This window comes from Alexandromys fortis, unplaced genomic scaffold, assembly GCF_014885135.2.
Source record: "Alexandromys fortis isolate MF-2015 unplaced genomic scaffold, M_Fortis_MF-2015_v1.1 scaffold_70, whole genome shotgun sequence".
Lineage (NCBI taxonomy): Eukaryota > Metazoa > Chordata > Mammalia > Rodentia > Cricetidae > Alexandromys > Alexandromys fortis.
Window position 1 is genome coordinate 6,202,200 of NW_026067955.1, and position 21,928 is coordinate 6,224,127.

General features: G+C 44.6%; 1 protein-coding gene across 7 annotated transcripts in view; it reads right to left on the reverse strand.

Annotated features, from left to right (window-relative positions):
* The window catches only part of Map2k5 (mitogen-activated protein kinase kinase 5), a 226,115-nt gene that overhangs the window by 50,553 nt on the left and 153,634 nt on the right, over window positions 1-21,928 (reverse strand). For 3 of the 7 annotated variants that reach the window (XM_050151788.1, XM_050151785.1, XM_050151792.1), the window contains 2 exons: window positions 4,961-4,987; window positions 4,616-4,648 (listed from right to left, as the gene is read on the reverse strand). The exons of 2 other annotated variants lie outside the window; for them this stretch is intronic. In XM_050151788.1, the coding sequence (XP_050007745.1) occupies window positions 4,616-4,648; window positions 4,961-4,987 (60 nt within the window). The remainder of the gene's footprint in view (window positions 1-4,615; window positions 4,649-4,960; window positions 4,988-21,928) is intronic. 2 more of the 7 variants (XM_050151789.1, XM_050151786.1) reach the window with 1 other exon arrangement.

Below are 21,928 nucleotides of genomic sequence, written 5' to 3' on the forward strand. Positions count from 1 at the left end.
CCTTAGCAGCCTTAATAGAGAAGACTCCTAAGACCAGAACCTTCTTTGTATGTGAATGGGGAGAAGAGTCAGCATTCTCAGAACCACTCAGCACCTAACCCAGGTCACCTGTCTATCCACACTCCCAGTCCTAGACTGTGAGGAAGTACTGAGAGATTTACAAACTCGTACTTCTGAGAGACCAACACATGGCCATTACTTCTTAGCAGGTATAAAATGTCACTTCAATGAATTCACTTTTTATGCGTAAAATGAATAAACAGAAGTATAAATCAGGGATTTGTTTAATGGCTCTTTTGAGCACCCACAGATGCTAGGCAAGAATTTATTTTTAGTTATAATATACCTGAAATGTATGTATATGCTTAGAATACTATCCCATTTTTCTGGTTGTCATATTTTAGACAACACGAACATTCTGGAATACATCTGTGATCTCAAAAAATAATTTATAAGGTAGTTTCAGGTCTTTCTGCTCAACATTTACGTTTTCTTCCTGTTTTTAATCTCGGCAACTCCATTTATCTTTAAGCCTGAGTTTAAATGCAGTGCCTTCTCACGCACCCCAGCCGGGACTGTGTAGTAGTCACCCTACCCGGAACCGTTCTTATTTGCTCTGTGCACATGTCTTGCCCAAGGCTATGGCCCATGTGGGCTCAACAGACTTCCGGGCAGGGTTCCCTTCAGACTCCCCAGTTCTCAGCCCCTCCATCCACTGGCAGCTCCACTAGCTGGCCTGAGAGAGCTTCGGCTATGACAGTGCAGACATCGGGTGTATCTTCACCTGTGACAACTCCTATCTGGCCAGCCCTTTAGTCCCAGCCATGCTGGGAGCCCAGGAACCGGGGGTGGGAGAGTCTCTAGTATTAAAGTGTGAGCGTTGGCCCTGGCCAGGAGACCTACCCTGGCTCACTGACTTGGGTAGAAGTCCAGGCTTGTGGCCTTGCCTAGAAGCCCATTCTTTCTAAATTACGGCTGCCCTGAGTGTTTGTAACTCAGGCTAGTACCTGGCAACTGACGACTGTGTGCTAACTGGATGCAGGTCCATCCATTTCACTATATCAGAGGGGCCTTAGCTTCTGCCTTCCTCTTCAGATAAGGCTGCTGAATTTTATGAGTATTGCCTGGGGATCTGACTTCATTTGATACATTTTTGTTTTGCTAGGATCACTACTGGTAATGCCAATACTAAAGATAGATGTAGAACTGCTTGGACAGCACCTGAGTGAGGTCCCGGACAAGAACAGTGACCACGAGAAGAGAGGCAATATCCCGGGAGATCACCGGAGGAGCCGTCATCGAGGGGCACAGTGGAGCCTGGAGGCACATGGCACTCTGATTTCGAGAGGCCCGGGAACACCACTGAATGTCGAGGCTAAACACGTATCATATTCTTTGCCAGCACACAGTCAGCTCCGGGACTGTCCCAGCCCTAGAGGACACTGATATACCCACGCTGAGTTCAGCATCACATTCCAAACACAGGCTGGAGTCTTGGGGAAGATGGTAAGGGACACTCACTACACTGTCGGCAGGCTGTCAAAATACATATTTCTTTTAAAAATACAAATTTCCCACAGATAGCAGAGGCGGCATTAAGATTTCTATTATCTAGACAATGGAGCCTTTTATTCCCGAGGGTACCAGGTACTCAGGGCACCAGGTACAGATCATCAGACATCATTTCTGATGAGAGGCCGTCAGGTACCTGGAGTACTAAGAGGTTCTCTTGTGATTTACAGCCTCAGCTAGTTGGGCCCAAGCCACCCGAAGCAGACTGGATTGCCCAGATTTCTGATGGGAGCTCAGTACTCAGTCTGCCTTGGCCACCCTTCCAGTTGCTGATGTGTGGTCCAAGTTCTACCTTTGTGATAGTTGTGCTCCTGTTTAGTTTTGGTGTTTTTTTTTTCATCTGATGGCTAACATTGGCTCTGCCCACAGGTCCATCCTTGACTCTCAGACTGGCTCTAACATTCACTTCTGGTCACGATAGACTAACTCGCTTCTGTCCACCTAGGTATTGATTAATCACTGTCTGATCTCTGCTATGCTATTGTCAAGGTCAAGCTCAAGTCAGTAACATAATATGGCACACTAGGATTTGTTAGTGGTATGTTGGATATGACTCTGAACGGGCCTGAATTACGATCCCTCAGCAGGTAGTATAAATGATGTGTATTCCCGGGGGTCTGTGTGGGGGATGTGCACATGAATGCTGGTTCCCAAGGCCAGGGGCATGGGCTCCCCTGAAGCTGAAGTGACAGGCAGTTATGAGCCACCTAAACTGAACGTGGGTCCTCTCCAAGACTAATACATAATTTTAGTCAGCAAACTGTCTCTGACTTTTCTGTAACAGGAAATAGCAGACACTAGCATCAAGTCCTCAAACCCACGGAGTAAAAGTATCAATTCCCGACTGGTTATATTCACTCACAGAAGTTCTGAAAGTCAGAAGCAAATGAATTTGGAAGAGAGCTCACAGCCTTGTGGGACAGAAATGAACAGAATCTGTCTACACTGGACACGCGTGCACAGTAGCCAAGAGCTAGTGCATCGGAAGCATGAGCAGTAAGAAGTCCAACAACCTGCGCCCAGGACTCTGCTTGGTTTTTGTGTTTGAGACTGGGTCTCACTACAATAATAGCCCAGACTGCTCAGCTTCCGGAGTGCCGGGATGTAGGCATGTGCCTAGACTGGCACTTTTCTTAGCTATTCTGACGCAGTTAGTCTTTGGATCACTATCCGAGGAACACCCAGCACACAGTGACAACTGACACACAGGGACAGTGAACACAAAGCACGACCCATGCTTTCTCTCACACCTTGATGCATAAGGCAGCTCATCTGGCTGGTCCCTTCCTAATGACATTATCTGATTTGAGATCTGAGAGCCTCACTCTCGCTGCTGTTGGTGTAGAATGTCACCTTAGTTTTAAGATCAACCTGGTTTAGTGAAGACAGTGTCAGCTTCCCAAGTTTCTAGAAAGAAGCTATTTTAACAGGGTTTTGGGGTAAGCGGGAATACTAAGTTCTGTTTTTCTTTTGTCTGAGGGAGACAGGCTTTAGAGAAGGGCATGAAATTAAAGCAAGCGTTATGCTATCTTTTCAAGTTTCATTATTTTACCAAATTAAACAAGTAAAATATTTTAAATGTATAACAACCATCATGTCTTTAAATAAGGAATAGAAACATCTATTTGATCCATAAGATCTTCAAATTAGCTCCCTGGCAACACATGTATCATTGGTGAGGAAGATATGTACCTGGATGCCCACGTAATTTTGATGCTGGGAGCCAGGCAAACCAAGAGCAGTGGAGCCCAGGAAATGGTGCAGGCTGCGCATTTGACTGGCTAGGCCAAGTTTCCCTGGGCACCTCCCCAAGCAAAACTGGAGGGGGATCTCAGGAAAATGGCTTAATTAGGAGGATTCTGATGGGACAGGATGCTTTTGGAAACTAAGATGACAGAGATATTGATGAGCTATTAGGTCCAGGAGGCCTGTCTGATATCTGAGATAATGGAGTCTCCATTTGTTTCAGGATGATGCCTTCATTTTCGCACCAACATGGTTTATGGCTTGCAGGGGATATGTGGACTGGCGGATGCAGACATTAAGGATCTGGGAGCCTCCCTCTCACTGCTGCAGTGATGTGTGTGTGTTTATTCTTTTCCTAGGAGGATCTTTATTTTTTTCTCCCAAATCTCATAACTGGTTATGCAGATGTTTAATTGAGAAGAATAGCTATGAAATTACTGTTTGTTTGTTTTTTTTTTTCCTTTCAAACTTCCCTATCTGGACCACTTATTGTCTCTCTTCTCTATTGACAAATGTTCTAAACATTATAAAATTAAAGTGTTAAACACTAAACTTTTCTAGGAGGCTAGGGGTTCTTAGAAGGTTACTGTGTCTCAACTGAGAGCCTGCTGAGCAATAAGAAGGCTGACATCAAGAGGAGCTGAGAGTCAGATAAAGAAGTAGAATCAGTTAGCTGAGTGAGGCGGATGAGCTCCATGGAGGCAGAGGGACCGAGGATGTCCATGGGAAGGATGCTCAAACAAGAGAACTTAGGAAGAAAGAAGGTTTCTTTCTGGAATACTAGAAGACTCAAAAAGTTAGGGGCAGGTACTCCAGAAAATGCCTCATGAGGTAATTAAAGCTCAACTATTGACCAGAGCTTTGAACAAATTCCTCCCCCATTTTAACCAGGTTTCCTTTGATGGATCAAAGCAGAGAGGTGTGTTTTATCCAGCCTGTGTCACTACTCACTCAACTCTGACCCTTCTCTATGGAATGCCTTTCAATGTCTCTTATGGAAGCAGTGATACCACTTTAATTTCCAGCTCCATCCCCATCTGGCCAGGAAGAGGATCAATTAATATTATCATGTTTTGTCTTCGGGGCCTCTGACATCCCCGAGGGCCAGCCTGTGGGACAGCCCGGGTGGGGAGAGAGCAGGATTCAGGACAAGGCAGTTGTGTCCCCAGCTCAGAGCATACCACATAACTTGCTTCGAGGATGTTGGGCATTGTGCTTCATTAGGAAACAAAATATAAGCTTTCCACACCATTAGGGATGACTTTAGGAGTGGAAAGCACATAAGACGATGCCTCACCTCATCAACAATGCACTGCAGAAGCTGGAGAGGCTGCAATGGGGAGAAGAGAGGAAAAAGTATTAGCCTGTGTGCAATATCTTTACAGTGGAGTGGAAAGAAAAAAATCATTAATGCAATAAAATATAGCAAGATTAATCAACAACAGCAAACTCTTATAAAAACATGGATGCTCAGGACGTCCTATTATTTCTAATGGTACCTAATCTAATACAGGCAGTTAAAGGTTTGCATTTTCTTCAAAATGCAATTTGCTAAGTTTAAAACAAGGCATTCAAGCATGCAAAGGAAGCAGCCATCAGGAAAAAGAAAAGTGAATTTTTTTTCTGAACTCATAAAGCTTACCATTAAAGATCCCTGGTTTTTCTGAATCTGAAAAAAGGCAATATGTAATTAGCATGTCATAATCAAAATGACTCACTTGGACACATTATGATCACTGAGAGAAAATTATTGCATTGCTGGTGGCAATTTGTGGGCATGTGTTAACACAATTTACATAATGAAAATACACAAATGTTAATAGCTCGCTTCTCATTTATAGGCGAAAGTCAGCAGAATGTTAATTTCACACAACACTTTTTAGTACCCTCCAGGTTGTATTAGAATAGGGAGAAAAACCATAATCCATTTCAAAAGGCTGTTTACGATTCAGATATAAATAATGTTTTATATTGCTAGATTGTGAACACTGGGCTTAATGTTGCAATCATTGCTAATGTTATGAAGCTCACTCTTTTTAAATTAAAAACCGATTTATTTAAAATTGAAATTAAATCATAGTCAGAAATTAGAATTTTGGATTCCTGCCAGTGTCTGCTCACAATCCCCTATTTTGTGAAGAAAACTTTAATTATGTGGTTGAAGTGTTTGCCTGGAACTAAGGAGTAGGGTGAAAACTCTACCCTCTTCAAAGTTCTTTTGAACTGCTTCTCGAGCAGCAAGGCTCTCTGGGAAAAACCAAATGCATGAAGTTTTACAATGCTTTGGTAGGGCGCCTGTTCCCACTCCACGTTCTGCGGGCAGGCTGCTCACATCTAACACAGACAGTTAATGTGACAAGATCAATCAACTTTAACTTACTACACAAAACATTAAACACATCACTGTCCCCCTAGATCCCTACAGTTAATATGCCCAAACCCAATGGACACTGAGTCCTGGGTTCTGCATCTTGTAAATAGAAAAATTTTAGGAACTAAATACGACCAGAACAGGTCGGTTGTTTACTGGGATACATGAGATCCAATCAGCTGGTTAGATGGGAAAGAGTAATATCCCATGCTTTCTTGTAGTGCTGGGAATCAAACTGGAGGCCTCAGACACGGTGAGCAGGTATTCTGCCACTGAGCTGCATTCCAGGACCTTTTATGGGTTTCAGTGGGACTGTGTGCACGCTGTATGCATACACATGTACACATGTGTGCATGCTGTGGAGGCCAGAGCTGATGCTGGGTGCATTCTTCTACTGCTCTCCACCCTGTTTTCTGAGGCTGATCTCTTACTGGACCTGGAGCTCCCCATGTCTGTTAAACTGGTTGCCCAGCCAGACCCTGGGAGGCATTAGTCTCTGCCTTACCAGCACTAAGATTATAGGTGCAGGCCACAGCACATGGCTTTTACATGGGTGCTGGGATTTGAACTCAGATCCTCATGCTTGTGCAGCAAGCACTTTACCCGCTTTACCGCTATCTCTTCAGACCCTTTATGATACCTGAGAAGTCTTTCCTGCACATACTTAATTGACCAGCACAACTAACTCTACAGAATGCAGGGAAGACAATCTCTATTCTATGCTGGTGAAACCAGGCCCCCCAGAAATAGGGCAGCTCAGGTCCCAGGCCCAGGTCTGGCAGTGCCAAGCCCTTTCCAATGTTCCCTCACCTGTAGAATACCTGCCTATGATCACAGCATTCCAAACAAAAACAAAAACAAAACAAAACAACAACAACAAACTCAAATAATTGGACTTCATGCTTTTACTTGCATGGTATGGAAACTTAAATTAATGTCACTAGCCTAATGATTGGGTTTTTGAGAGTGCTAGGTGTATGGTTTCTGTTTGCATCAGTGTGGCTGATCAGCAGCCCCTCCTCCCCGACCCCAAGTCCTGGCCTATGGAGCCCAGGCTGGCCTAAACTCACTGCTCACCTTCTACTGCGGTTACAGGCATCTTAGAAAGCATTTCCCATGCTCTAGCTCGACTGGCCAAGCTTCCTGTTCAGGCTGCCACCTTCCAGTCGTCACACTGGGAAGCAGTGCCAGACTGGTTGGTTCTCAGTGTTCCCTCCCAGTGCCTGCCTGACATTGCCCACAGTACTGTCCCATCTTGGACTCCAGGCAAGGACAGCAGGCAGAGATTCAGTCTCTATGGGGAGGTTGAGCTGCTCACCCCTTAGACAGCTGAGAAATTTAGTAAACTCTCTGCGATCAGGTCCCTCCTCCTATTGTGTCTGCTTTTCTTTTGTTTCTTCTAAGCACACACAGGTAGCCCTGTGCTCAGTGTTAAAAAAAGATATATCCACTTCTACAGCAGCTCACAAAGCGTTCGAAATCTATTTTTGGCATCAAAGAGCATCTTTTCTCATAGATTTCCAAGAGTTGGGAGATTACAAGATTCTCTGAGGAAGATGTGGCAAAAATTCTATGAGATGCCTTGAAGTGAGGTTAGAGTTGGCTTGTGGCATTTGCCTTCAGGAACATGAGTGTGAACCAGATGGACAGAGGGGGAGGATTTCCTCATGACCCTGAATCTTGCAGGGCTCCATGGCTTTATCTTGCTCTATCTTGCAGGTAAGAATTCCTTAAAGACAATTTAAGATTGCACTACAATGACTGGGCCAATGAGGCGCTTGCCAACAAGCCTGATGACCTGAGTTGAAGTCTCATAACCCTCATGGTGGACGGAAAAAAACCCTCTGGCAACTTTTCTTCTGACCCTCACAAGCACACTGTGGCACACATGTGCCCATACACAAATAAATAAATGTAATTAAAACTGTCCTATATTAAGGCTGCTATGAGAGAGGGATGACCACCAGTGTCATCCCTCTGTTTTTATGATATGACAATCCAGTTTTGCCCAGGATCTCAGAGATGCTGTGCCAGGGTTTTATTACAGTCTTGATAGCAGCATACTACAGGATGTCAACTTCATGCATTTTGTATTAAGGTAGCAGAGCCAGAACCTGAAATTGATTCAAAATGCTTATGGTACTCAATTACTTCTGAACACTGTTACACAATGCAGTGACTTATGTCTTCCATTTCACAAGGGTCTGATGTGATGATGCAACATCATCATAATTGATTCATTTTCTCAATTAAATAAAGCTACCGTGCCTTTCTTTATAGGAGTGCCACACAGACCATGGAGTTAGATGTATTATCTCCTTGCCTTGTCTCAGATATATTGCCTTAAAGGCTATGTTCTGTTCCTCTGTTAATTCCACTAGAAAAATTTAATGCCACGGTCATATTTTTCAAGTTCTAAGCTGCCACGCGTACGACCGTATTTATATTAGGCATATTTTTCACTGCTAAACTCTTTGTTGTTTACCTTTTTCAAGATCACATTACTGTCTGGCACAGTGACTATAAAACAGATCTGAACCAAGTCAACCTCCAGCCACCGCCTCTGCTTCTGTGCACAGTTCATGTAAAATTGCACCCCCTTGTTTTATAGCACATTAAAAGTGGCACCGACTCAGTGTAAAACGCTAGCCGCACGGACGCGATCTTTATTCCGGGTCTGCCTTTCTGTGAGAGCCTGACTGTGAGAGCAGAGCTCAGAGGAGCAGAGCTCAGAGGAGCACCGTTCAGTTAGCGCTGATGTACAGCTTGTGCCCGACAACATCTCAGATGCTCTTCACAACCAGCTTGCCGGAGCCCACACTCCTGCGTGTACATATTGCTGGTGTCGAGTGGTTTGTAACTGCTCCAGACAAACACACCTGGCTCATCATGCTCCGGAATTAGTGGTGTTTTGATTCATTTATGAGATGAACTTCCTTCCTCTCCTGGGATTTTTTTTTTCTTTTGTCACTCGTCAGATCCAAGTTTTAAAGCCCCACTAGTCGGAGAGTTAGGCCTCCTTCTGATGGAAGGCAGATCCTCATACAACAAACAGGAAGGACGACTTATTAGGAGGCAGCCACAAGTACCAGCCAGGCTTTACTGACTGCATTACCATTTATTTACTGTATCTTTCTTTGCAAGAAGCACACAGGTGGCAATTAGAAAGCCCCATAACAGGACTCAGGACTTTGGAAAGGACCCGGGGAATGGAGTTGTTGATGCACAGGCTCACTGGTGGGGCCTCAGTACTTGTAATGGTGCTGGCGCTAAGAAACAATTTTGGGAGTTTCTTTTTCTGCTCCCCTCTCTGCACACAATGGCAAATCAGACCTTGCTAGCAGGTCTTTCATATCATATTCAGAGGCATAATCAGAAAACCAGAGTGGATGCACTGTGGAGCTGAGGGAAGACACCAGCCAGGCCTTCATTTCCCCTCTGAAATGACGACTTGCCCTGCAGCTCTTGTCGGAGAGATTTATGTGTGACTTAGGTCACATCTTCCAATATCAGTTGACAAATTTTCTCTTTACATATTTACTGCTTTTCAAGCTTGTGTTATTTTCTCTTAGATAGAAAAAAGAAGTCTGAAATTACAAGGTATGGTTGGAATTTTTAAAAAATAGCAGCTTCGCTTCGTGGGACTTGAGCCATATTCCAGTCTTCAGGGTTAAACTGATTTTTTTTTTAAAATTTTAACCCAACTGCAAGGATCTGTAGACACGTTAAAGTTACTCTTCCAATCTGATGCATTAAGCTGCGGCCTCAGCTAAATCTACAGTGATTGTGGTTGGCTGGGATTTTATTTTCTACGTGAAAATTAAGACCAGAAGCATTTCTCAAGTGGAAAGGACCTCAGAGATGTTCAAGCTCAACCTACCTACTTTGTCCTTATGGAAATTGAGGCTCAGAGAGGAACAATATTCAAGGTCCCAGACACAGCTTGACCTGACAGTTTGCTCAGGAGGCTGCCCGTATGGGAAATGCATGAATCTGAGAATTTGAAAGATTCATGGAATTCCAGTCAGATACCCTTTGTCTCAGAATTCTTCTTCCTGCATTGGGGCTATGGGCAATTGTCTGCACAGTTTAGGGTCAAAACATGAGGCTCCCTACCAAAGCCTCTGTGAAGATGGTGCTCCACATTCAGGAGCTGGGCCTTCTGCCCAGGCCAGGGAGAAATGGTCCTAGCTTTAGTGTGCCAGGTGCTAAGAGGTAACACAGCACCCCCAAACCATTGTAGATGATAAAGCTTCCCATAAGGATACAATTTACTTCCATCAGCTTTAGCCTGTTGCCTTGACCACTAAAGGTTCTCAATGACTGCTTTATAAAAAGGAATGGAATGAAATTTACTGGACCTAACTATGAGTGGGGATGTTCATGAGATGCTAATTTTCCCGCAGACAATATGAGACAAAATGAAAGATACATTGTTTCTAATGAGCTAACATAAACAAACACGATAGCCTTGCTCCTCCTGTCTTCCCAGGTCTCCAGCCTTTATCCTTGTTTGAGTTCTTATCACTCTCAAGAGTCTGTGCCTCGTACAGGGTCTAAAACAAATGTTAAGTCCAAAGAAGATTTATTGGGCAGATCCCAATCAGGGCAGAATGTGCTAAAATTCCACAGTCTAAGATCCACTTTCATAGGGTGGATGGAGGGGCACATGCTTTGAATAGCAGTAACTGCAAGCCAGAAGCAGGTTTATTTCTGTGAGTTCAAGGCCAATTAGGGATACACAGTGAGAAATTCTCCTCCCAAGTATGTGTGTGTGTGTGTGTGTGTATGCATGCATGTATGTATGCAAAAAGTATTTGAATAAATAATCAAAACAGAAGTTTAAAACGAGTTTTTAAATTTAGTTTAAGATCCTTTCTCTGTCCCCTTCTTTCTGGCCCACAGTTCATCCTGAAGCCAGGGTTGTGTTTGGGAGCCACCAGTTTTGAAAAGAGAAAACTAACTAGCTAAGAGCAGGGGTGACAGAAAGGTTCCAAGATGCCTAGAGAAGGGCACAGCTCAGATGCGGCCAGATAGAAAAATCACCAAGGCCATAAATTAGACCACTTGGCTCTTGCTGTTTCCCAAGGATCAAGGACAATGCATTTGTACGCAGAATCCAGCAGCTGGAGCACTGAGGTGCTGGACAACATCACTCATCCTCGGGCTCCGCCAGGCACTGAGAAAAAAAAAAAAACCCAAACAAACCAGACCTGCTCTGTGGTCTCTTCTCTACCCTTTGTGTACTTAAAACTGACATAGCTCGTGTCCCACTCCATGTACAAGCAAATTCTCCTTTGAGGGAACACTCACTTGCATGCTTGGACATAGAACTGCAATTTGAAACAAACAGATGTGAATTGCACAATCAGTTTGTTTCCTGATAGTATAGGCCTAGCCAAGGTGTTCATTGAGTATATTGCTTTGAGAAGAGTTTAGACATTTTCCTGTCTCTAACTTTAGTTCCTGCTTTTCTTTGTTCTGTGAGGGGATGAGTTTCTGTGAATCTAGCTTAAGACCATCAGAGGTGTGTGTGTGGTGGGGGAAGTGTGGTGGAGGTGTGAGTGTGGTGGGGGGAGGGGAGATGTGGGGTAGGAGATGCAGTTCTCTGAGCAAAGCCTATGGATGATATCAACCTTCATGACCAAATAAGCCTGCTCCAGCGAAGGTGCAGACGGGGGTTTTCTGGATCTAGCCTTTAATTGGCTTCTTTGTCAGCTTCACCAGCTACCCCCTCCTCCCCCCCCCGTCCCCCCCCCACCATGCTATGGAACCCAAAGCTATGCTGGGTTCACCTGGTCCATATCTTTGTCCATGTGGGATCTGGCTTTGTATTATTCCAGACAGTGGTATCTTCTAGGGCTGGAATTCCAATGACTCTATCTTGGGCAGCAGGAACTGTTGGGAAGTTTCCTTCATAAATGTAACTTACAATTGTATTTTCTTCATAACAAAAGCAGCTTGCACCTCCTACCGGGCAGCACCCCTTACATCTGCAGTCAGGCTCAGCACACTCAACCGCAGCGAATCTCTAGTTTTAACCTCTAGTTTTAACCCAAAACGTAGGCTTCGTCTGCCACCATAGCCACACTGCTCCTGTCACGATGCCGCTTTCCATGGACACACAGAGAATCCCTACTCTTCTTGTACTGTCACTGTGGGGCTGGTGCTTGCCACCGTCCCTGCAGAAAGTCTGGTGAATTTTATGAACATTCACTATATTTTAGGGAGCCTATCGTCACAGAAGGCTGTTAGAAAGTTCATTTTCAAGCCCAAATAAATCTTAAAGATAAGCCCAGGCCCCTTGAGCTATGGTGAACAGAAGTGACTTCAGTTCCTTCCAATATTTGGGGACAGGCGCCATGTTTTCAAAGTCTTCTGTGCTAAAGAAACACAAGGACTTTTCTCCGCAGGATCAGCTGCAGCTCTTGATGCCCGTCCCCCTTCCTCCTCCCACAGTACAGGCGCTCTGGCCACATGCTTCACCCTCACAGCCCTCTGCATACCTCAGGATGACTCGGTGTGAGACAGCAGACGGAGCATGGAGCTCAGGCCTGAATTATTAAGACATGTACATCCCTTGGGCTCAGGGAGTTAAACAGTCTTCAGGTGCTGATGGGGAAACACTTGCCCCAGCAGACGCAGGTTACTCTGAGAGCCCCAGCAGTCACTGTTGGTCTAGGAATCGATCTAAGAGCTAGGAGTGGTGGTGCACACCTTTAATCTCAGAGGCCAGCCTGGTCTACACAGTGAGTTCCAGGCAAGCCAAGGCTAATATGGAAACCTTGTCTCAGCGAGGCAAAAGTCACTGGCCAGACCTGCCTTTCCCCAGGCCAGGAAGCCCAGCTTTTCACTCAGGGAACGCCTCTGTGACTAAGGTGACTTTGAGCTGGTATTTTAAGGAGCTGAAGGACCAGCTGTGATTTTACATCCTGTCACTGTGGTCAGCGTCCTCCAGCTGTGTGCATAAGTGTGGCAGCTCCTCTCATCTGGCTATGCTTCAGGACTCTTGGTGGAAGCAGGACACTCTACCCTCCTTACCCATTCCTTGTCTTTACCCGAGTATCTACACCCCCAATAAGCTTCCATCTCTCCCATAAAGGGCTTGCTTTAGGCACAGAATTGCTACTGTCATTCCTCTTGTGCTTTGGGACTCTTACTAAGAAGTGTCACCTAGTGCAGCACTGTGGCACCTGACAGTTGATCTGATGACCGAGACACCTGCTGGGTGACTGGCAGGTGAGTGGTACATACAACATGGAGGTACTGCCCGACGGGGTTATTAATACCCAGAATGTTGCAAAGTAGGGTGGCAAGAGGTTCCATCAGGCCACTCACAGCTGCATGCTGTTGGAAACTTAGAATCACCTCTGCAATTTTCTGCTTCATATTTTAGACTGCAGTTGACTGAAGGCAGAGACTAAAGTGCTGGGTAAAGGGAAGACTATCAACAGGTCCCCCCTGCTACAGGGTACCCGGCCCTGGACACATACTTACTTTGCCTTGACTGGCTTAGCTCATCGTGTTCTGGGTCCTGTAGCAGAAACTCATGGAGGATAAGGCGCACTGGGTTTTTGGTAGCCGTATCATATAGTCGGCTCAGCCGGGAGAAAATAGATAAAAAGAAACACTATTCTCTCTGCAGGGTCTCATACAGACACGGTATGAAGGAAGGCTTAACTGGTTAGGGACCCTAGACAGCTCTCACATAGACATGGTATGAAGGAAGGCTTAACTGGTTAGGGGCCCTGGACAAGTCTCATACAGACACACTATGAAGGAAAGCTTAACTGGTTAGGGACCCCAGACAGGTCTGAAGCAGCTGCTTCTTGTGTTTCTTTCTTGGGACAAACAGACTCCACGTGTCTTTTGTTGGGTTGAGAAGAGGCTGGCCAGCCATGCAGGGACACAGACTTCTGGGATCTGAAAGATCATCAAAGGTTTTGGAATACTGCTTAGCCCTCCAACCCCACCCCCACCCCCCACCCCTGTTTCTGATCTTTGAAATTCTTCTGCTGTCTGGATTAATCCAGCAAAGGGGAGTTTACTGCTTTCCACCCATCCCCTCCATCCTTTGTCCCATCTGGACTCTCCTGAGGGACCAACACTCTAGAGAAAATGATCACGTCTCTCAGAAGGACTTGTCTTACATAGAGAAGATAAAATGAGGAATGGGGAGCCTTGGGCGCTTTCCAAATGCAGAGTTGGTATGTTTTGTCAACATGTTAGTTGGTAAAATTGAGGTAAATAATCACTTTACTGATTTCATCTATATTTATCAAGCAGTCCTCTATGCCTGATGCTATACGTGACTCTAGAAAACAAAAGGCAGGCGAGACACAATTCCTGGTCCCCAAAGGTGAATGGCTTATGAAAGTTTCCTGAAACTAGCCAGAGCTAAGACTTAATCACAGAGCTTGTCTTTCCTTTAAATGTCACTCAACATTGGGACAAAACACAGCTATGTAGGGCTGGAGAGCTGGCCCAGTAGTTAAGAGCACTTGTTGCTCTTGCAGAAGGACCCACGTTTGGTTCTCAGCACCCACCACTGTCTGTACCTCCAGTCCCATGGATCTGACTCCTGCTTCTGACCTCCTCAGGTACCAAGCATGCATATGGTGCATAGTCACACAGGAGACTATCAGCACCTTCCAGAGAGGAGACTAAGGCCTGAGAAGGAAGGTCAATAAACTAATAAATGCCAGGCCCAGAAATGAAGACAGCCCTGTCTGTGTTTGGGTTGAAGTCACATGTCAACGGTGACATACATTGTCCCCTGGGGTGGTGGGCATCATTTGCTGCTTCCCGCTCTCTTTGCCCAGGGGTCTCTAGTTAATGAGGAGCACAGAGCTGCCCAGAGCAGGGGATGAAGTCAGACCTCTGGCCAGAAACTTGGTTTTGCTTATGGCATTTCATCAAACCGGACTAATCCTAAGGAGAAGGTGGCCTCATGCCCACAGGGCACTGCGCAACCCATTTCTGCACAGAACTGAAACAAGTTCTAGCACTTCTGTCTTTTCTCCCTGTGCCTGGAGACCCACAACTTCCCTTGTCAGGCCATTCTATTGCCCGATGTCACTATGTGCAGATATAACCAAGTCCACACTTGATTCTGATAGGTTGCCCTGGCTTCCCACAATCCTTAAGAGCTGTCTTGAGCCTCCTGTCTTGGCACCCAGTTGTGCCCAAGACCTCTCTGCTCCTGGCTGTGTTTCAGCAATCCCCAGCCCTAACCTGCATCAATTCTTTGCTCCTTTAGGGAATTGTAGATTTTTCAATGAACTTGTCTATTTTATTGGCACTAGAGAGGGTTGGGTTCTTAGGATCATTAACATTTTAGTTGAAGAAGATTCTCCAAAACCTCAGGCGTTAATCCAGTACTGTTAAACATCTAAAAGTAATCTGTGTTCAAACAAAGCTTGGCCAGGTCTTCCCTCTTTTAACTTGGATGCCAATGAGCTCCTAGCTTCAATTCTACCCCAAGTTCTCCATGTGATGAGCAGAACAACTGAGAACAATAAAAGTTGATGTTTTTGTCACTGCCGCTGCTGAGACTACTTTCCTCCCAGGGATCTGCATCCAGTCAGCAATTACCTGGTAGGCAGGGAGCATCCTGGGATAGTAATTTCCACCTCTGTAGATGCACCAGTTGGAGGCAGTACTTGTGTGTTTGGGTGTGTAAAATAAGAATGGCTATTTGGCATCAAAACCTCTGGGTGCCTCATCAACCTCCCATTCCCACCTTTCTTGAGACAGAAAAAGCCATTGACTTTGGAGTGGGAGATAGAAGCCCTGCAAGATGTCACTAAATGACCATGGTTTCCCTTCCTTCCTCTGCAAAATAAAAGCTAGATAATAAGGTCTTCTTGTGTCTGAAACGCTAGGATTTCTTAAGGTAGCAACTGCCTATAACAAGGTGTAAGAACAGAAATCTCTGGAGTCTAAGAGGGAGACAAGATGGCAAAGTCAATGACAGGAAGCCAGAGCGGGACGTCAAGGTCATTGCTTTACACTTCAATCTTATTTCTAGACTGATTATTTAAAAAACTGTGAAAAAAATCACGGTCCCAGATACTGGACTAAAAATGAATAGATCCTATATAGAATTCTGTGTATGAAGACTGGGAGTGACAAATCGTAACTCAGAAGAGAAGGACTGGACAGGAAGGCTCTGGTGGGATCAGAGAAGTAATTCATTTCAGTCCAACCTGGCAGGAGACACAGTCATATATTTTCAGAGCCACACAGGCAAATCCCTCAAGTACTTTCTGGAAATATAAATAATATCACCATTGCCATGGCAGTGTTAACCACCTCACGCTTTTCAAAGTGCCTTCTTGGGCCTTGACTCATCTGGTTGTGATAATCCCTTCCCAGTAGCCTGGAAACTGTCCTGGAATGTGCCAAGTTAAATTCACACAAGTTGGGGAGAAGTGGTCAGATTGTGGCAACTACGCTCAGGGCAGAGATCTGGAAATGCAAATCCTCCAACCTCAAACAAGCTCAAAGAGACTCATGACATCCTGGAGCCCAGCTTCTGTATCCTGTCTGTTACAGGGTTAGCAACATCTGAGACTCCCTTCCTCCTCCTGCTCCTCTCTCCCCTTTTCTCTCCCCTAAGCTGGCATTACAATTCACCCAGGAGATTTGCTCAACAGGGGAAAGGAAGGCAACCACAGTCACACTCTTCAGACTCCTGGGTGTGGCTCTGGGTGAACGTAAATGCTTGGAGTGGTCCTTTGCCTTCCTTCTAGCCTTCTTACCCTAGCTCAAGCATCTTCTACTCTAAGAAGCATTCTTGGCTTCTTTTAAATAAATGTTACTTTTATTTTAAAAATTATGTGTATTCAGGCCCAGTGTGGTGGAGCATGCCTTTAATCCTAGCACTTGGGAGGCAGTTAGACAGATCTCTGTGTTCAAACCCAGCCCAGCCAATATTGTGAGTTCCAGGCCAGCCAGGGCCACACAGAGAGACTTTTGTCTAAAAGAATAAATAATAAATAATAAAAAACAAATAAAAATGATGTGCATGTGCCCGAGGAGACTAGCTGTATGGGGTCTCAGTGGAGCTGGAATTCCAGGTGGTTGGGAGCTGCCTGACGTGGATTCTGGGATCCGAACTTAGGTCCTCTGCAAGCGCAGAGCACACGCTTAACAGCAGAGCCACCTTTCCAGACTAAATGATTTACTTACTTTTTACCTACTGCAGAGGCCAGAGGCTCCCTTGGAGCTGGAATGTGGGCAAACACAGGCAATCGTGAACTATCTAATGTGGGTGTTGGGAACTGAACTCTGGTCCTTTGCAGGAGAAGGATGAGCTCTTAATTGAGCCATCTTTCTAGTCCTGTCTTGGCTTCTTAAAGTAAGTTCACTCCGCCCCTTTCGGAGACCAGCGCCTCTGCCCCTGGAGGCTCCTTCTATAGAAGCCATCATTTGCTGGTACTTTTCTTCCTGTTGGAACTGGACTTTCTCTGCTGCAGTTCTGCAAAGTGTCAGGCCCTGGGTAGGTCTTCAGTGATGGATAACTATCTGACTGAACTAGGATGAACATCACAGATAGTTTAGATGGTGCTATAGAACTGGACCAACCTGGAGCTGGCAATCCATCCATCCATCCATCCATCCATCCATCCATCCATCCATCCATCCATCCATCCTTTATTATTTTTTAAATAGTCATCTGTCATCTGGCTGGCCAAGCAACCTACTCCAACTACAGCAGTAACTGTGATGGGAAAACACCACCTTTCTAGATTTCCTAGACTCTGGGGACAATTTCTCTTCTATCTGTGTTATGTGTGTGTGTATGTGTATGTTCACTGTGAAGGTTCATGTGCATGTGTGTGTGTAAGCCAATGGGCAATCTCAAGAGTCATTTCTTAGGATCCAAACACTTTGTTACTTTCCTTTCTCCTTTCTTCTCTCTTTCTCTCTCTGTCTGTCTTAAACACATTTAAAAAAATATTTATTTTATTTTTATTTTGTGTGTATGAGTTTTGCCTGTACACACACATACACACTCACATGTCACATGCATGCCTGGTGCCCATGGAGGTCAGAAGAGGACATTAGATTCCTCAAAACTGGAGTTATAGATGGGTGTGAGCCACCATGAAGGTGTTGGGAATTGGACTCAGTCCTTTGTAAGAACAGCCACTTCACCAGCCCCATCTTCCCTGCCTTGCTGGCCTGGAGCCTGCCAGGTAGGCCATGCTGGCTGACCAGTGAACCTCAGGGATCTGCCTGCTTCTGCTTCCCCAGTGCTGGGATTTTAAGTGCACACCACCATACCTTGTTCTTTGATCTGGGTTTTGGGGACTGGATTCAGGTCCTCATATCTGCCCAGTAAGCACTTTACACAATGAGCAGAATGGGGTAACCCCATGTCTCTGTTTGAAAGGCAGACTAGAAACTCACCTCCTATCTTTAGGGGAGAAAGAGATAAAGTGATAGCTCTGGGTATGTCTGAGGTGGAAACTTTGAGGAGAACTTGGCTTTGGCAATTTAAAAAATCCCAGGAAGAAGCTAAGTGTACAAATGAGTGTTTCCCCGTGACTTCAGGTTTACCCCTGCATTTTAGGAGCATCTGTTGGACTCTATGGCTGGGACTATATCTTAATTAGTGAGGATAGTGAATAAAAATAAAATGCTTGCAGAAATCTGTTTAAATAATAAATTGCACATAGCTAGCTTTTATTAGTTAAAGGGGAACACTGGTAATTTTGGGGACTACCCAATGCTCTTTTTTTTTTGTAAGAGACTTAACTCAAAACAATAGATACTTACAGTTTACTTAAATCTTTGATGCTGTGAACTTCAAAAAGTTTGTCTGACTAAGGATGATTCCAAAAACATTTGTTTAAAGAAGACAAACTTTTTAGGTATTTGCAGTTCTAGGTATGATCACAGTTAAGAGGCAGGGTGCACAAATAAGATAATATCTATGGTTTAAATTTAATTAAAACAATATTAGATGATCAGTGTTGCCCCTAGTAACAATATACCAATGAAAGGCTTTTAAAACACACACACACAAATGTAAAAAAAAAAAAAAAAAAAAAAAAAAAACAACCAACTCTAGTATTTTAGCTGGGCATGGTGATGCAGGCCTTAATTCCACCACTTGGGAGGCTGAAGCAAAAAGAATACCAGGGGCTTGAGGCCAGTCTGTGCTACAGGGTGAGCCCTAGGTCTGCCAGGGCTACACAGGAAGACCCAGCCTCAAAAAACCCAGACGAAAACTCCTCTAGTATTTTGACATTAGCATTTGAAGAGTTTTAAACAGCTAAGAACAATGGCTCTCTGCTCTATTCTAAAGCAAAACCCTAAAAAAATAAAAAAAAAATAAATAAATAAATAAAAACCCTGCCCAAGGAGACATTTACTAATATAAAACAAGTGAAATATTAAAAAGCTAGTCTGTCAGTTGACAGGGTGAAGAAAGAGAAAAACCCCAACCATTCAAACAGCAGAATTCTAAAACAAGTTAAAATATTTTCTCCTTGACAAGCTGCTTCCATTGATATGAAAACTGGGCAAATTAGTCAATAAGATGGATTACGTACAATAAAAAGGCCCTTAGATCACATTAATACAAGGATCAGAAGGCAGTAACTTCAATTAAAACCATCCAGTTATTTAGCAAACTTTAGGTATGGCAAATAAATTAATCCATTTGAAATGTAAGCACCCCTATAAGCAGGCTTTTGACCTTTGAGGGGGTCTCAAGAGCAGAATTCATAGAGAAGCCAGAATCTGCTGAAGCAAGGCGAGGTTCCCAAATCAAACAAACAACCCTATTAGTCTAAAAGCATGTGCAGAACATTTCCTAGGTTAGCAGCAAGGGGCTTGGACTCAAATGTCACCAACAGCTCCTCTTGTACCTTGACATGTTGTGTATGGCATGAACAGACATGGCTGCTACCCATGAGAAGCTGGGCATCTTGGCTGTAACATGGGGTATTTACATTCCTGTACTGTCTATAGGAAGGCCAGTGGTGATACGCTTAGGAATGCCTTCTTTCACTAAAGACTGCCCATAATCTACTTAATGTGCAACTCGTACTGGGGTTGAAGAATTCCTCTTGGATGGGAAATATGTCATTACGTTGGCCGGCTAGCTGCTGTAACAGCCCTTCTCCAGTTCAGAGCAGCGGATCTCTGTGAGCATACTGGTGGCCAAAGCTGGCAGAACGCACGAGAACTGGCCAGTTGATAATGAGGCTCATAATCCCTAAGATTAGATGTTCTTTTTAAACTTAGACTTACTTATTCTATTTGGTCAGATGACAATAAAAATTTTTCAATAAAAGTGATCTCTTCATTGCAATAATCTGTCTGATGCCATTTTTACATATTTCTTATAAATAATGCCTCAATTCACCATCCTTTTCTCTTTTTGATCCCTTTTTCTACTTATCATCTCCTTTATTTGAAACAGATTTTTAACAGATAATCTTGATCATTACAACAATATCTTGCTTGCATTTTATTCAAATAATTCTTAAAAACAGCTTAAAAAGCCGTTTGGAATAACATCAAGCTTGCCATCAATCACGGGAAAAAATTCCGCTGGCGGTTGTATAAACATCAGATCAAGTCTGATGTCTTCAAGGATTTCAGAGTGAACCATAAAAAACTCCATTAACTTCTGACAAAGAATGCAAATTAATCACAACATGGGGTGAAATGAAATTAAAGGCTCTTTTCTAATCAATGACAAGGCACGATGAAATATATGTTACTATCTCTGCACCAGGGCTGCCGACAAAGTCTGCACGCCGCTTGCCAAGCCCCAAATGCAAGGTGTGGGCACAGACCCACCCACCCTCAGCTCAGAGCCTGCGCCCCTCCCCCAGCGTGAGCAGCTTACAAGTCTCAGAGATTCGCAGCGCACACTAATCATCCGAATCTCAGGTGCATCCAATTTGTTATTCACACTCTCCCATGCCAGTGAAAAGCCTGGCGCCGACAGATGCACCAGGAACCCTAAATGACAGTTTTGGCCTCCGGAAGTAGGATCACTACAGCAAAATCTAGTAGAGCCTCCAGGTGAAATGTCTGGAGCTCCATATGGAGCAGGGGAAATTAACAACAAGATGGAAATCACTGCAGCAGCGGGGAGTCGGAATTTTTGAAAAAAAAAAAATGAAATTTAAAGATGAAGAAAGAGAAGTAATAAATTAATGGGGTGTGAAAACATTCAAAGCTTTACATACCAGGGGCACTATTTGCTCAGATCCTCCCCACCCCCCCTTTTTAACTCGGGGTCATTTTGATGTAATTTATTAACCAAGATCAAGAATTGTAGCCAAAACAAGAACAATATTTTTATATATGCAAAAGTGCTTTAAACACATTTGTATCTGTGTTAGCTTCACTTTCCTGAGGCATCCTGCCTACCAAGTCCCCTGGTGCCCTAGTGGAGCTGGCCCCTGAGAAATAACCCTAATGGACTTAACGCTGTCCAAATGCAGGGCCTTGCCGGAAAGTTTGAATGAAGGATGACAATGTTTGGTGGGCAATCATTCCCATTTCTCCCAAATTACGATGTCATTAAACAAACCATTGCCTACTGCCACGTTTTTTAAGCCAACTGACTTTGGGTCTACAGGACCAACTGATGAGAAGTGCTCCAGCCCTTGTTGTCTAGATCCACAGATCTTTCCAGATCACCAAAGCTGAATTCCTCAATGGTGTTACCTTTGTAAGAGGCTGCAGAAAGCAAATCCTCGCTATCTCATTACGGAGCATTCTCCACAGGCACCCAGAATTTCAGGGCACTGGGTTTGGGGAGGGCTTTGAGGCCATCTGCACGCCCCTGTCACTCTACTAAACACATAACAAGAAAAGCAAAAGGGCTCTAGGGATCAGCCTTGTCATCTGTATCAGCACAGCTCACGATGCTCATTCTCCCTGTACCCTCTGGCAGGGAAGCCGGATGAGAGGAGGGCTTGGTGAACTGTCTGGGACTAGGGGTGGGAGGAGGAGGTAAGAATTAACAGTCACCAAGCTGCGGTGACATGAAACAGCCAGTCACTGAATTTAAATGCCTCCAAGTCCTAGACCTTACTACCCCCACTCCTTCTTAAAATGAGGTGTGTGGCCTGTTCACTGGATGGCTAGAAATAGTAATAGTGGGATGTAGGGCCTGGGACCACAGAAAGTGCTCAGGACAGCTGGGCAGGGAAGGTGCTGGGTGACTTCACGTCACCATTCCACTGTTTTTGTATGAGACAG